This window comes from Sphaerodactylus townsendi, linkage group LG05 (assembly GCF_021028975.2).
Source record: "Sphaerodactylus townsendi isolate TG3544 linkage group LG05, MPM_Stown_v2.3, whole genome shotgun sequence".
Classification (NCBI taxonomy): Eukaryota; Metazoa; Chordata; class Lepidosauria; order Squamata; family Sphaerodactylidae; genus Sphaerodactylus; species Sphaerodactylus townsendi.
In genome coordinates, this window is record NC_059429.1 from 93,401,023 (window position 1) to 93,416,443 (window position 15,421).

Consider the following 15,421-nt stretch of genomic DNA (forward strand, 5'->3'; position numbering starts at 1 on the left):
GGATATCACCCCAAAATTCATAGAGAGCCTGTGATGAAGTATGCGTAGCAAAGCACGGGTGCCCTGCTAGTATATATATAAACACAAGGAGTGCATGGATGGAAAAATCTGATCAATCCAGTTCAGTATCCTGTTTTCAATACTAGTTAGCCAGATGTACCAAAAGCAGAGGCTTACTAATTTAGTGCCAAGGTCAGAATGTTAAACTTACAACAGGGAGATCTGTGTTTAAATCCTTGTTTGGGTCATAAACCTCACTGCGACTCCAGACTAGGCATTCTGCCTTAGCCCAAGCCTACCTCACAGGGTTATGAGGAAATCATGCCATCCCACGCCCCTTGGGGGATATAAATGTGGGGAATTATTGACCTCCAGTTTTGTCTCCAGATTTTGGGATTCAAATGTGTAATGCCTCTGACAATGGATATGGCATGTACTGCGCAATAATAGTTACACCCTTCTAAGCCTTTGGTGGACTAAGAAGGGTGTAACTCTGCTTGGGACTGTGCTGTTAGCTATTATGACGCATGCATAGGTACTGGATAATGCAATATCTCTGAAATACACTGTTTTTCTCAGCCATTTCTCACGCATAGCAGAAAAGGCCAGTATGAGCAGTGGAGAGAGGATGTGAGATGTGCACATGAGGGCCCCATCCCCACCCGAAGGTCTGTACTGACAAAGTACAAGGTCTGAATTCTAGCACTTAATGCAGAAATCTCACTGCAACCAAGCATGTTTGGGACTGGTCTGCCCTAGGATAGAAAACCTTTGAAGAGAGATCTTGCATTCCATTGGAGAAAGCTGGGACAGAATGTAACATCTTCTGCACAACCTAGGGAGGAGGCAGTGAACATCACACCAAAACATGTGCCTAACACCAAAGCACTGCCCCTTCCAAAGCATAACAATAACAAAGATGTTTTGCTTTTTGTTTGTTTGTTCTCACAACCATCTGGCGAATTGTTACCATTTTTAAAAATGCAACTTGCCTTGGCTGAGCGCTTGGCAGATGTGAGACTTGAACTCCTCATACTGGCTGGCTGAAGGCACCTTCTAATCTAGAAGTAGCGTGGGGGAGGGGGTAACACTTCCATTTCTGGGCATTGCCCTGGTCACGCAGCCTTACCCACCAAACTCCAGGTTTTTGATTGAGGTCTCCAACACCAATGATGCCTAAAGCCGTGATGGTGAACCTATGATGTGTGTGTCAAGAGTGACCTGACACAGCAATTTGGGCAACAGCCAGGGTTCCCCAGCACCCAACAACAAGGGTTCTCCCTGTTTGAGGGAGTCGTTTTTGCAATTGTTTGACCTTCCCTTCTATAATACACACATGACTGGGAGGTTTTTTTTTTTAATGGACATGTAAAGAATTAGGCATCATCCCAGAAGAGTTAAGTTAGGCATTTTCCAACCTTTTGACAGGCCAAGCCCAACAGGTTCGCGCCTGGCCTAAAGTGCGCTCGCCTCCCCTGGGACTGAGAGGAGCATGGGCTCCAAGTGCCGCAGACCCCCTCGGTGTGGGAGGCGCTAGGACCCACGGAGGGGGGCGGCCCGCGCCTGTCAGCTGCCCAGTCCGGGAGTGTCGGGCGCTGTCTCGGCTCTCTGCTGGCTCCGGCTCTCCGCAGCAGGTGGTGCCTGCCTGGGAGGGGGAAAGGTGAGCGCTTCAGCCGCGGCCGAGGGAGGGAAGGCAGGCAGGCAGGCAGGCGGCGAGGCTGGGAGAGAGTCTGGGCTGCCCGGCCGTGTCTGGTCTCCGGGCCGGGGCGGGTTGCCCAATGAGAGCCCACCGGAGGTGTCAGTCTCCCCCGCCTGCTGCTGCCCCCGAGCCCACCCCTCCGGCGTGTCATCAGCCGCGCTCCCCCCAGATGCCCGTCCAGGGGGCTGCCTGCCTCGGATCGGTTCCTTCCCGGCCGGGCACAGGCTAGCGCATCTCCGCAGGGAAGCCGCCCGGGGCTCGGTAGGCGAGCTGGACTCGGCCCGCGGCCGGAGGCTGGCCAGGGGGGTGCGGCCAAGGGCGTCTCCTCTCGCCCGGCCCGCTCTGGAGCTCCGCTTGCCCTCCGCCGCCTCCTCATCTCCACCAGGCTCCGGGAAGAGAATTATGCTCGGCCAAACCCGCTTGGCAAGCGCTGCAAGGATTGCCTGGGCTCCCGGGGGCACCCGACGGGCGGCCGAGGGTCTCCGTGCCCCCTCCCGCCTCTGCTTGCCGCTGGTCCTGATGCTGCTCACTGTCCCGCCCCGCGTGGACTCTTCTTGGTGGTAAGTGGAAGGCAAAGTCCTGGCTTCTCTTTTTGGGGGGCGGCGGGTGGGGGGTCGCCTTGGGAGACCAACTTCCTCTCCCAGTCGAAGTGGGGTGGGGTGGGGGAGAGGCAGGATGCGCCTTGGAAGATCCTCAGCGGGGGATCAGGCCCTTGTCAGCCTGTTTGAAACGCCGAAACCCGAGCCCCCACACATGTGCAGCAGCCACCAAGAAAGGGGACGTCTGAGCGTGAGCAAAGTGCCAATCAGTCACCAGACCTGTCCCACCTGGGGAAGGCGCGCAGCGGAGGCTTCAGCCCCGGCGGGCACCTCTTTCGATTGGAATGAGCCCCTGGCAGGCACCGGGCAGTGGAGGGGAGATCCAGCTGCCAGGCACGGGAACCGAGAGGCTTCTAGGCTGGCAGAAGCCAGGGGTCCGGCTAGGGATGGCGGCTAAGGAAGGAAGGAAGGAAGGAAGGAAGGAAGGAAGGAAGGAAGGAAGGAAGGAAGGAAGGAAGGAAGGAAGGAAGAGCCTCTCTGCCCACGGTCTGCCTCGGGCCACGCACCTTCGGAGGCCGACGTCGGACCTGGGCGGCTTGGCAGGATCGAGTAGGGCTGGGCGGCTGGGCTGCAGGGCGGGCGAGGTTGGCCAGGGAGTTCGGGTTCGAGCAAGCCGGGAGGGGACGGGGGAGGGAAAGCCAAAGGGGAAGGCTGCCGCGCCTGGCATCGCGCTCCTCAATGCCCGCCGGACAGCGAATCTACAGAGCTAAGATGGGCGAGGGGGGTGAGACGCGGACCTGCGGCTCTCCCCAACTCCCGCCATCCTCGGCGCCCTACAGACAAACACGGGTGCGGGGGGGGGGGGCAACGAAGCCCTGGGCCGGCGGGTCTCCCCAGGGAGGTGTCCTCGAAAGCGGGGCATCTGCAGCCGTCAGTCCCTCTGCTTCCCGTGGAAGAGCTGGGCGCCCGGCAGCCGCACTAATAGAAATCAGCAGCCCAGGAGGACAACCTGCACCCCCCGCACCTGAAGAAGTGAGCTTTGGCTCCTCAATCCTCGTGCAGCAATAGCTCTAACCCTCGAAGTGCCGCGCTGTTTTCTTCTACAATCCCGTGACTTCTTGGCTAGCGGGATGCCAGGCCGGAGGTGGGGGGTGTTGCCCGACTAGCCAAGGTATGTAGGCAGCCCAGTGCGATAGAGCTGGTCTTATCTCAACAGCAGGTAGCTAGGAGCATTAAGGAGCAACAGAGGAAGCCACAGTAGGGAGCATCGCCTTTATAGGCCTCCAGCGGTTAGGAACAGCTGGGGAAGGCACTGTCGGGCTGTTATCTGATCGACGACGGGTCATTCCCCTGTGGGATTCCCGGCCTGTCTGTCGGAAGGGCACTCTGCCCCTTCTTGCCGTCTCCGGATCAGCCGCTCGGGCTCGTTTCTGCCCCCTTTTGTGTGGGGCTACCCGTGGAGGAGGCCGCCTTTGCTGTGAACTGACCACCCTGACGGAGCCGTCGCGGTCTGCACCAGCGGCCCAGACGGGCCGGCTGTGCCGACCTGCGTTTTCTCGCCAGCTGTTAGGGATAGGGATCCCAAGGGGTCCTTCTTCTTCCCTGGCCTTTGCGGAGCCCCCTCGCCCGGCTTTGGGCCGCCGGCTCCGCCGCTGGCCCTGAGTTGCTCCTCCGCCCAACGGGGAGGCCATTCCGCAAGCCGAGAGCGAAGGAGCCCCGCGGGGCTCTGGGCCAGCTGAATCCCACGGGGCGAGCCAAGCCGGCCGCCTGTGTTTGCTGGGCCCGCGGCCGACGGCGTAAACACGGCTTGAGCCTTGTTGATGCCCGGCTCCCTTGCCTTTCCAACTGTTCGTCCGTGGGACGTAAACAAGCGCGCCTCCCGAAACGGGACCAGCTGTCAGGCTGCGGGGAGGAGGAGGAGGAGTGAAGGTACAGAAGCGCTGAGCCCCTAGACGCGGCCGCCGGGTTCACACGCGCCACGACGCCCGCAGAGGGGCTGCAGGGAGCATTGGTCGACCCGCAAGCGCTAAACGACTCCGAGTCACCCGCTCCCTGGAGAGCCGCCGCCGCAGCGCCCCTTCACACGTGCACACTCCTCCTTGGACTTGCAGCCGCGTCCAGTCCTTTCATGAGTGAATGGGCCTCCTGACGTCACAGAGAGCTTTCCGATGGCGTCATAGACATATTTTTTCAATGGAGTCAGATCACGGATGCGGCTGCCAACCAATTAGGTGATGCGCGATGGTGAAAGGCTTCTAAGGCGTGTGAACCAGTCCAGTGGGGGGAACGCCGGCTCTGCTGTCTCCAGCCCCCGGCCTGTCAGAAACTCCAGTCAATAAAAAGAGATTTACGATGGAAGGATGATGGGAGCTAAAGAAAGACATCTGCGGGGTTTCCGTGCAGTAGAGGCGTTAAGCCATAGGTAGCGAGGAACAGCACGAAGTAGTTGCAGCGCAGAAAATATGTAATCGCGGGATTTTAAACTGGGGAGGGCGGAATAGCTTTCCCTCGTGTCTGCATGAATATTTGAAACAAACACATTAGCTATATAGTACAGATCTGAGGTTTGATTTCGGGGCAACCCCGGAACGATTCTAATTGGGAGTGAAGAAGTCCTAATGCAATCGGGGTAATACTTCCGAGTAAACATACGAGGATCGGGAGCGTGAGACTGATTGGCCATTTCCACTCGTTATGCTCGATTTTTCTTTTTTCCTAGATGTAGAAGGCCTCTGGGTTCCACATGCCGCACCTTTGTCAGGGTTTAAACTCAATTTTAAGCCGGTGTTTCTTGATGTTAATAATAATAATAATCAATAACAGACGAAGGAAAATGCAGCCGGACAATGTCAATAATGAAGTCGGAGTGGTTGGATACTATGATCCACAAATCTTTGGATTTAAATGAATGGGATTGATTGAAAGCCGGCAATCCTGTGCATCATGTACTCGAGAGGTTTCCATTTTGAATGCACTGGGACTTACTTCTGAGTAGACAGGAGGTACGACTGTTGCAAATCGGGTTGTAAAACACAAGCGCATCTGGGTTTTTAGAAGAAAATTCAATCGCATCTCTTTCTGCACCTAAAATATCTATTAGGTATCAGTTTCTTTCTTTCTTTCTTTCTTTCTTTCTTTCTTTGTGATGAAGAATTCCCACACGGCTCCTCTCAAGGAAGCCCATGACTTGCTCCTCCACCCCTGTAGATTTTGATTTGAGAGAGCAGCCGGTCAGTCATGAGAGAATGTCTCCTCCTTGGGTCTTTAGAAGCGCCGGACGTCGGGACTTCGTCGCTTCATCTCAGTCCCGACTGTGACTCCCTCCCCATCTCCCTCATCATCAGTCTGGATCCAGGGCATCCCTTGGCCTCAGCTTCACTACCGCGGTCGGTGTCGCCAGCCCACATCTTTCCTGGGGAATGCGATTCTAGCCATCAAAACAGCGCCCAGCCCGAGCCAACTGTCACCCGGAGAGCGCAGAGCTTTGGGCCTGGCATGTCTCTTCCCAGCTGTCAGAGCCTCCACTGCAGGGGGAATCAGGGTGGCCCAAGCCAGAGCCCTTCCAAAGGGAGAAAGAGAAATCCCTCCAGTGTTCTCTGTCAGGAAGGTAAAATAGCACCTTTTGGTGACATGGGCTATGAGGTCATCCCAACAAATATTCCCAGGTGGCTGCTGACTCCTGGGTAGAGGAGACACACAGTTAGGGAGATTCTCTGAGTTGGAGCCAACCAGCTTTTCCACTGGTGAAAGTGATTTCCCTTTGATACATACAAGGACCGTGGGGGGCGGAGAGCGGGGTGGGAGGGCGGGGGTGGAACATCCGTCAATAAAAATCACTTGTGGGGAATAAACTGGGCAGAAAAACTGGTCGGAGTCAGCCTTGTGTAACTTCTTTGGAATGAGCTGTACCCATCCCTTAGGAGTCAGCTACAGATAAAAAGAAGCAGGCACAGTTGGTAGCATAACAAGTTCTCTTGGATGCTTCCCATCCCATGAGATAGCTGCTAACTTCTGCGAGAGTCAAGAGGGAAACTATCCATATGTGACAGGCACCGTGAATCAGAATCTTTCTTTGTCCCAAAGTCTCAGTCAAAAATAGGGAAAGATCCCATTGTGACGGCAGCTTTGCTGCAGGCATCACTACCCTTTCTTGTAAGTTAACACAATTAAGTCTTTTGGGAGATAAACTCCCCATGGATGTCAGTCTGCAGCAGCAGGATTAAACATCTGCTCCAGCATCAGCTTTCTCAGGGCAGAGCTAACTTCTTGCATGGGATGGACTGAGCTCTGATTCAGGAAAGTTGATGATATTGTAACCTGTGTTCATTTTTTGAGGTGCCACTGGATTCCTGTTTTATTTAGTTGGGATGTAAATGAGGTTAGAATTAGCAATGATTACATGGAGGAGAGTCTGGTTACTGATGAGCTTACAGGATTGATGAAACAGTAGTTCCTCTAGCACTTTGAGCACTTTGGAAATGCACTAATAGTATTATTTGAATTATAATAATGTTCCTGCATTGTGATAAAATGTGACTGATTGAGGGATTTGGACATCTTTCTCAAAATCTCTATTGCAATCTGAATAAGGCATTCGTGACAGTCTATGGTTTCAGTGTACTTCTAAAGATCAAAAAGAGAATGTAATTCTTCTGCAGCGTTAAAAACATCATATAGATGTCAAGCTATTTTTCTGGTGCACCTCTTACCTTTGTTATCCATTGATGGTTTGTTTCTTCAGAAACAGGAGTGTTGCTCTTTTCATGCCTACCAGCTACTAATTATTTGATCATTTATATTACATGAACAAGGAAAAAATAAGTAATCAGAATGAATGCAGTTCTGGGAGAAGAAGAACTTGGTATTAGGTGCTCACTTGATGACCTTTGCAGACCAAAATATGGCCCTGCATCTTTTGTGTGCGTGTGCATGGAATGTGGCAAGGAGCAATTGTTGATAGGAATATAAAAGAGGCAGGATTCAGTGCAGGCTGTGAAGCAACAGTGCATAGTGAAGCAACAGTGCATAGTGAAGCAACAGTGCATCCTATTATCCCTTGACATTCCTAGGAACCTTGTTGGGTATTCACTCTTGGACTTGCCAAGCTGGAGCATGTTGTACCTTGTTGCATAAAATGTTGTTATATGTATAGAGAGCCTCATGCTTACCTCATAGTGCAATGCTTTTAAAAACTAAGCACTCCCACTTTCCCCACCCCATCCCCAAGACAACTGAAGGGTACAATAGGCTTATCACAATCATGTAAGAATAAGGAGGCCAATTTATGGCAGGAATTGAGCACTGCAAAATGACTGCATTGGTTGCAGAGGATGTCCAAAAGGAGATCGTTTTCTGTGGGGAACAAGACCAGAAAGAATGCATTTAGTTCTTTTTTTTTTTAAGGTAACTTACCAGTAAGTTAAATATTGAGCAAAGTTTCCTGCTGTGAAAGTCAGTCAGTGGAATTATCATCCAAAGAAAGTAACTGAATGTTGTCTCCAGAGAATCATGGAGAACAGTTGTTGGTGAGGGCTGGGAAAGCTTTAGGTATCAAAAACTTCTGAGAATTCTGCTTAAAAATCCATAGTGTCTTCACAGAATGACACCCTAGAATGTTGGAATGACCATTAGGTCAGATTAAGCATGGGGTAATGCCCTTGTAACAATACTAGTAAAATACCAAGAACTTTTTTCCTGGGAGTAAGCTCCATGCATGTTATAGACCTGAATAGGATTCTGAGTAGATCTGCTTGGAATTGGTTCTAGACTAGTCTGAATAAAGCACTGAGTTTATTTCACTCTGAATTCATTCCACTTGGATCGGAAATCTACAGTCACTTCCCCCAAATGTCAAGATTGCAATTATCCCTGTATTCGTTGATAGGTAAAATGTTTGGCCCAAACTAACTGATGTTTTGATGAGGAGAACCATGTAGGTCTCTCTTACTGAAAGCAGAATTCCAAAGAAATGTTTTCATAGCAATTTATGTTTGTACACACAAAGGCAGTATCACTGATATCACAGTGTTGACAGTGTTGACAGTATGGGTTCATTATTGCATAAGGGTTGCCAAATTCTTCCAGAGATTTATGATCTTCAGATTTCTGTATAGAGGAGGAAATGTTTGTCATTTTCCTCAGTCAGATTTTGAAGCTGAATCATGGAAAGGGCCAGGTTGGTTTTGCTCTTCCTTTGCGTGAAAAGAAAATATCAACCAAATGCTTCTTCTAAACAGCAGCCAGTTATGAATTTTCAGTGATGTCAGAGATTGCTTCACAAACCTCCAGGAACTCCAGCATGGAGGTTTGCAAATGGATGTGTGTATAAAAAACCCTGTAACTCTAAATAAATGTTATTTACAATACAGCAGAAGCTCAGTGTGTGTGTGATTGTTTGTTTGTTTTAAAAAAAACTGTGGCAGATGGGCTCCATAAGGTAATTCCACTTGCTGGAAAAAAGTTGTGAGGCTAGTGTGGTTTTTGGTTTGGGACCTCTTCACATGTGCTGCCCAAAAAGAGGGAAACTTGTATTTATCATGCCTAACAACTATGTATCAAAATCCAGAAACCTTAAATAGAATTAATTTCTAATTATTAATACAGAACCTCTCTTTTGGCTATAGCCCAATAGTAGATGATCTGGCAAGCCCTACTGCAGCTCAATGGTAGAGTAGAAAAACTCTGGTTCAATCCCTAGCATCTCCTGTTAAAATTATCTCAGGTAGAAGAGATAGGGAATGCCTGCTTGACGTTTTGGAGGGTCTCTGCCCACCAGAGTAGATAATAGCAGACCAATGGTCTGGTTTGGCAGTTTCACAAGGTGATAGGATTTCTTGAGCAGAGCTGAGATTCTTACACAATTCAGAATATCTAATTTCTATGCTTCCCTTTGATGGAATACAAAGCCTGGCTGTCAAATCTTATAAATACATATGGGCTTATTATATCCAGTGATCCAGGGACCTTGCAGAGCAGGACTTATCCAATTCTTCTTTCTTCAGTCCACTGAGCTTCTCTTTGTTCCTAGGGGGTCACAGGACTTCTAGGAAGAGCCTGGGGACAAAATAGGAGTCTGCAGAAGGAGGGGGGAATCAGCAACAATCCTGGCAGGTGATATGTCATTAATTGCAGCAACAAACGTAGGAGGGTTGGACTGGACTGGTTTTTTTTCTCTTGAAGTAGAAATCCAAAATGTGATCCTCCTCTCCCAGGTGAAAAGTATGGTGATTAGTTACATCTCACAATATGTTACTTTTTAATGATACCCAAAATCTTCCTCCTAATAAGAACATAAGAACATACGAACATAAGAAAGAGCCTGCTGGATCAGACCAGAGTCCATCTGGTCCAGCACTCTGCTACTTGCAGTGGTCCACCAGATGCCTTTGGGAGCTCACATGCAGGAGGTGAAAGAAATGGCCTTCTGCTGTTGCTGCTCCTGAGCACCTTGTCTGCTAAGGCATTTGCAACCTCAGATCAAGAAGGATCAAGATTGGTAGCCAGAGATTGACTTCTCCATAAAGCTGTCCAAGCACCTTTTAAAGCTATCCAGGTTCGTGGCCATCACCACCTCCTGAGGCAGCATATTCCAAACACCTGGTTGTCCTTGGGTAAGACAGTCAACTCACAAAGTTCTGACTCATGTCAGATGACTTTTCAACTTGCCCACAATAGCACAAAAACCTGCTGGGGGTAGGACTGGTTGTTTTTTTCCAGAGCTGCTAGATTGCTAAGGATGCTATATTGTAGGGCTTCCCTTTTTAACCTTCACCTTCTGTCCCCTCTCCCATGTTTTGTAAGTCCCATGGAACAGTATAAATGAGTAAATGGAAGGAGAAAGGGGCTTAACAGTACAGCACTTTCTTCTGAAGTTTGTTGGATTTTTTTTTCCACACTAAAGAAAAGACATTTTCAGGATATGGCCCTAAACACTGGCCATAAACCTCATTGCAGAGCTATTTGGAGCAGATTAGAGCAATGCAGCTCCCAAACATGAACTGTACAATAAACAATCTTGGTGTAAATATCTAAGTAGAGTTTATTCATTGCTGAGAGAGAAGTTTGAGTGAACTGTATACAAGCAAATGTATTTGCAACACACTGACACCACATGCAAACAGAAATACAAACACATCTCTCCCACTCCCACCCCCCTGTAAATTCACTTTCACATACAACAGATTCTAATTAGCTAATCTGTTCAATTGAAACAACAGTTCTTAGAAGTTTCCTTTCTTTTTTCCCTTCATCTAGCAGCAGTGCAGATCAGATATTAAACTTTCTGATATCTACAAGGGGATTCTCATATGAACTTTTGATCTGGCTTCAACCTAATTTTGACACTGAAATAGCTTTAATTGCCTTAGCTGACAGCTTGTACTGGAAGCAGGACAGATGGAATGTGCTCCTGTTAGTTCTCTCAGGGTTCTTAGAAGTATTGAGAACCTCTGACCATGATATTCTTCTGGACTGACTGGTTCAGATAGGATTGGGATGTGCATGTTGTGGTGGTTCTTCTGATCCTTCTTGAAGGTTAGGATCCAGAGGGTGCTACTTGCTCTATCTTATCCCCTATATAGTAACTGAATTAAACTATTATGGAAGATCACCAGCAGGTTTGGCTTTTAGTGCCTTCAGTATTTAGGTGATACTCCCTTGACATTTAGGGAGCTGTGGTTTTGCTTGGCCAGAGTCTGAATTTAGTGATGGACTGGATGAGGTTATCACTTATCCTGACAAGATGGAAAATGCCATTGGTTGAAGGGTCAAACAATTTGAGTAGTTGAATACACACTGTTCTGGGTAAGACTATGATGGTGGTAGAAAGTGCCATAAAGTTGCAACCAGTTTATGGAAACTTTGTAGGGGTTTCAAGGCAAGGGATAAACAAAGATGGTTTGCTATGCCTGTTTCAGCACAGCAACCCTGGACTTTGTTAGTGGTCTCCCATCTAAATGTAGGCCACAGCGAACCCTGCTTGGTTTTGAGGATCTAATTAGGCTAGTCTGAGCCATCCAGAACAGGGTAGATGGGACTTTCCCTGAAAGACAAGTTTTGCAGCTTAGGTGCATTCCTTGGACCAGCATTGTTCCTGGAAGCTCAGGACCTGCATACCAATTGTGGACCTTCTTGGAGAATGCTGATTTTGCCACTTATTATAGATTCTCTGCTGACTTGCATATTGGACTGCTATGGTTTTGTCTCCTAGGGATGCTGTTGAAAATTCCCCAGAAACTTCAGAATGTCATATTCCATTTGTTAACTGAGATCAGTTGCTTTGAGGATATGCTAATTCTAAAGCAAATTTATTTCAACTAAGAATTCTGCTTTTGGTCCAAAACCCTAAACCATTTAAGATTGAGACCACCATAATACAAAATTACTCCTCTTCTATGCACACACACTTAGGTCAGAAGGAGAAACTTTTATCAGTGTTCTGCCATCAATGGCACAGTGAGTAAGTACTGGTTAAAGGGCTCTGTCAATGAACCTCCCTCCTTTGGGTTGTTCATCTGACCCTCCCCCTATATGACTTTTAGGAGACATGCCAAGACCATTTTCATTCAGTTTGCATTTAGTCTGATAGTTCAAGCCCTTTGCCGATGAACTTTTTTTTAGAACTCTAAATCTTCAGTTTTCATTTTTGATGGGGTAGATGGAAATTCTATTTTTGTAACTGTCTTTTTTTACTTAGCATTGCTCTATCATTTTTAAAATATTCAACTCTTGAGGTTTTATATATATATTTGGCTGGCCTGAAATGTATGCTGCTTTTTTATTGGGGTATGTCCATTATCCCCTATGAGGGATTTTGGCCAGCCTGGGTTCAGGTCTTTAGTTTTGGGTGTTTCATGCCGCAAAGAAGCCCTCGGGAGGTGCCAGGGTAGGGCTGCAGCAGCACCATGTCCCACCACCCAAGGGGTCTGGATTGGGTTGTAAGTACCTCAATTTCACCACTGATGTCCTAAAAACTTATTTTGACCAAAAGGTACAAAGAGATGATTAATACACAAGGAAAAATTAAATCATGGCAAGAGATGAAAGGTGAAAAAAATACCAAGGCCAATATACTTTCAATTAACTTCAAGACTGAGAGGATAACGAAGATCAATAGGAAGTGTATTAAGGGAGCTGACAATATAAAACAAATTACCTGACAAAAACAGCATTTGTTGGGAAGAATATACAAACTTTCGTTAAAATATGAGATCAAAACTGAACAAGTGAAAGAATGTATGATAAAATGGATGCAAAACTTTCAAGAAGAAATATCTTTCCAACAGTGGGAATTGTAATGAATGAAGAATAATAAATTTACAACCTGGCAACCTTTAAGGAAAAACTGGTACAAGTTATTTTATAGATGGTACATCACTCCAAAAGATATAGCAAATGAGCAAAAATGTGAAAAGAACTTGTTGGAAATCCAAAAAAGACAATGGAACATTTTACCATATGTGGTGGAACTTGTAAAAAAGTGAAAAAATATTGTAAAGAAATACGTGCAGAAATCTTTAAAAAACCCTGAAAATCAAGTTCCAAATGGATGCAAAGACTATACTATTGGAATTCCACCAAAGGATTTGCCAGGAAAACTGCAAGAACTATTCTTATATTTATTAACTGCAGCTCGAGTGGTATCGGCATACAGATGGAAAGCAGACACATGTCCTGGCCGAGAAATGTGGGAAGAGAAGATGAGAGAATACACTACAATGGCAACGCTTACTAGTCTTGTAAACAGACATCCAAAACTGGAATTTCATGAGAAATGGAAATTATATTTCTTGCATTGTGCTGATATGTCTAAATAACGTTTTGGAGAAGCGAGAAAGGCAACTAAAATATGGTACTAATGTTCAAAAATAGATCCAGCATACTATTATCTGCAGATGTTTTTGATAAGTAAGAAAGGCAACTGTCTGATTTGTAGTTAATATAATTGTGCAGCAGATATTTCATCTCTTCCGACCTTTAAAAGAAAACTAATCTTAACAGAGTTATATTACTTGAATAATGGTAAATAAGAATGGTTTTATATAATTTAGAATACAGTAACAATCAAAACTGTTGTGTGCGTGTGTGTGTTTGTATTTGTGTGTGAGTGAGTGAGTGACCTTTTGTCATTTTTATCCATGAAGGTTTATTCTTTTATATTTTGTTATATCTCTAATTATTTTACGAGATATAATTAATATTTGATGTATAAATAATATATACAACCAATCATACATATATAATTTTAGAACTCATTTTATTTATGTGAAAATAAAATCATTTTTAATTATAAATTGATACCTGAGCAGAGGTTAAGAATGATAAATGCCAGCAAACTTCAGAGCTTTTGCAATAATTCTGTCATAAGGGAATATTTTATAACTATTGAGTTTTCTCTGTTTCCTTTCACAATATTTTGTGTAATTCTACTTTCTGGTTCATGGTCCAATTATGAAGTTAATGCAGAATTAAGATTGAGTCTCTGCAGGATTTACTGAGGGGGGTGAGGAACACACTGCACTAGTTATTTTAGTGGAGGCCTTCTGAACAACTGATAGCATGGGACAATAGCAACAGGGGCAACACAGCAATGAGGAGGTAATCACTGGCTATGACCCAGATGCTACAGGACAGCACTTCCAAAAGAATGGCAGGGGTGGGGACCTCAGAAATCTAATAGGCTGCACTGAAATGTAGACTTATCCAATGTCAAGGAGACCAAAGCCCTTTGGTCTTTAGAAGAAGAAATTGAAGGAGGTGCAAATTTGATTAGCTTTTCAGGAGAACCTGCAGCCTACCTAAATCCCCTTATCTACACAACTGTTAAAAGTATAGGAGCCCTGCCCTTCTTTGTACTTGCTCACCCAGCTGATGTGCATGAGGAAGAGCACTAATAATTTTATTATGATTGCTATTCAAATGGTTCCATGAACTCTGATCTGTCTCCATCCATGGCACTGGCCTGGCAAGAAAAACTTGCACCTTACAAACTACAGTGAAGTCAAAGGTGGGATTTTCTGTTCAACACGTCAAATCAGCACCAGTTTAGCAGGTGATTTGAGGTTGACTGCAACGGAAGTCAGATGGACAGCTATCACTCACCTTTCAATGAATAGATGAATATTGGATAGAATTTGAAGTAACCCCCCCACCCCACCCCTTAGATTAGCAGATGTGGGCATGGCAAAAGGCACACACAGAGATACAGCTAAGGCAGGATTGCCATCGCCCCAAACGGAGATTGATTTCTGCAATCAGATTAGCAAAATAGAGACGTTTCTGAGCCTTAGCTCAACTGCCGACAATCTGTCTCTGTCCAGAAGCTGGAATAGCTATTTCACCTTGATTTCTTTATTCCCCACACTTTCAAAAAGTACAGTGAGCTATGCATGCCCCAGCTTATGGGGCTCTTTGGCCTTTTCGGAGATGCCTTCCTCTCATCAGAGTCTGCCCATCATTTTGGCTTTCCTATTTTGTTGCCTCACAGCACTTCAGGAGGCATTGTAGGACTTGAATGATTTGCCACGGCGGGGAGCAAAGAGATGACAGTTGACTGCTCTGGTTCCCAAGGGCAATTGCACCCTCCTGAAATCCACTCTTTCCCACTTGATTCTGAAATCATGCCCTGAGGTAGGTTAGGTTTAGAGAGAAAGAAAGAAAGAGAAAAAGAGAGATGTGCTGAGGGTTACCAAATGAGGTTTACATCCCAGAAGGGATTTAAATGTAGTCCTCCACAGTCCTAGTCCGATATATATTGACACTCGCAAGACTAAAGAGCCCAGCTGGATCAGACCACTCATCCATCTGATACAGCATCCAGTGGCCAGCCAGTTACTCTGGGGAGACAACAACAAAATATAAAGAATTATTACCTTTTGTCTGTCTTGAATCAACTGTGTGTCGGCTTCATTGGATGCCCTTGAGTTCTAGTGTTTGGGGAGAGTGAGAAAATATTTTCTTCATCCACCCTGTGCATAATTTTATAAACCTCTTTTATGTCACTCTTAATCTCCTTTTTATTAAACTGAAAAGTCTCAGGCTGATTCCGCATGGGCCAAAAACAGCAGTGTGAAAACAGTGTGAAAATGGTGTAAAAGGGTTTAAAACGGTGTAAAAGATTTATACTGTTTTCATACCGTTTTCACACCGTTGTTTTTGGCCCATGCGGAATCAGCCTCAGATGTTT

The 15,421-nt window shown here is 46.4% G+C and overlaps 1 protein-coding gene across 1 annotated transcript in view; it reads left to right on the forward strand.

Moving 5' to 3' along the window:
- The first annotated feature begins 1,623 nt into the window (after positions 1 to 1,623).
- WNT2B (Wnt family member 2B) overlaps positions 1,624 to 15,421 on the forward strand; it is a 51,063-nt gene continuing 37,265 nt past the window's right edge. The window contains exon 1 of the mRNA XM_048498793.1: positions 1,624 to 2,259. Coding sequence (XP_048354750.1) covers positions 2,102 to 2,259 — 158 coding nt within the window. The 5' untranslated portion in view covers positions 1,624 to 2,101. The remainder of the gene's footprint in view (positions 2,260 to 15,421) is intronic.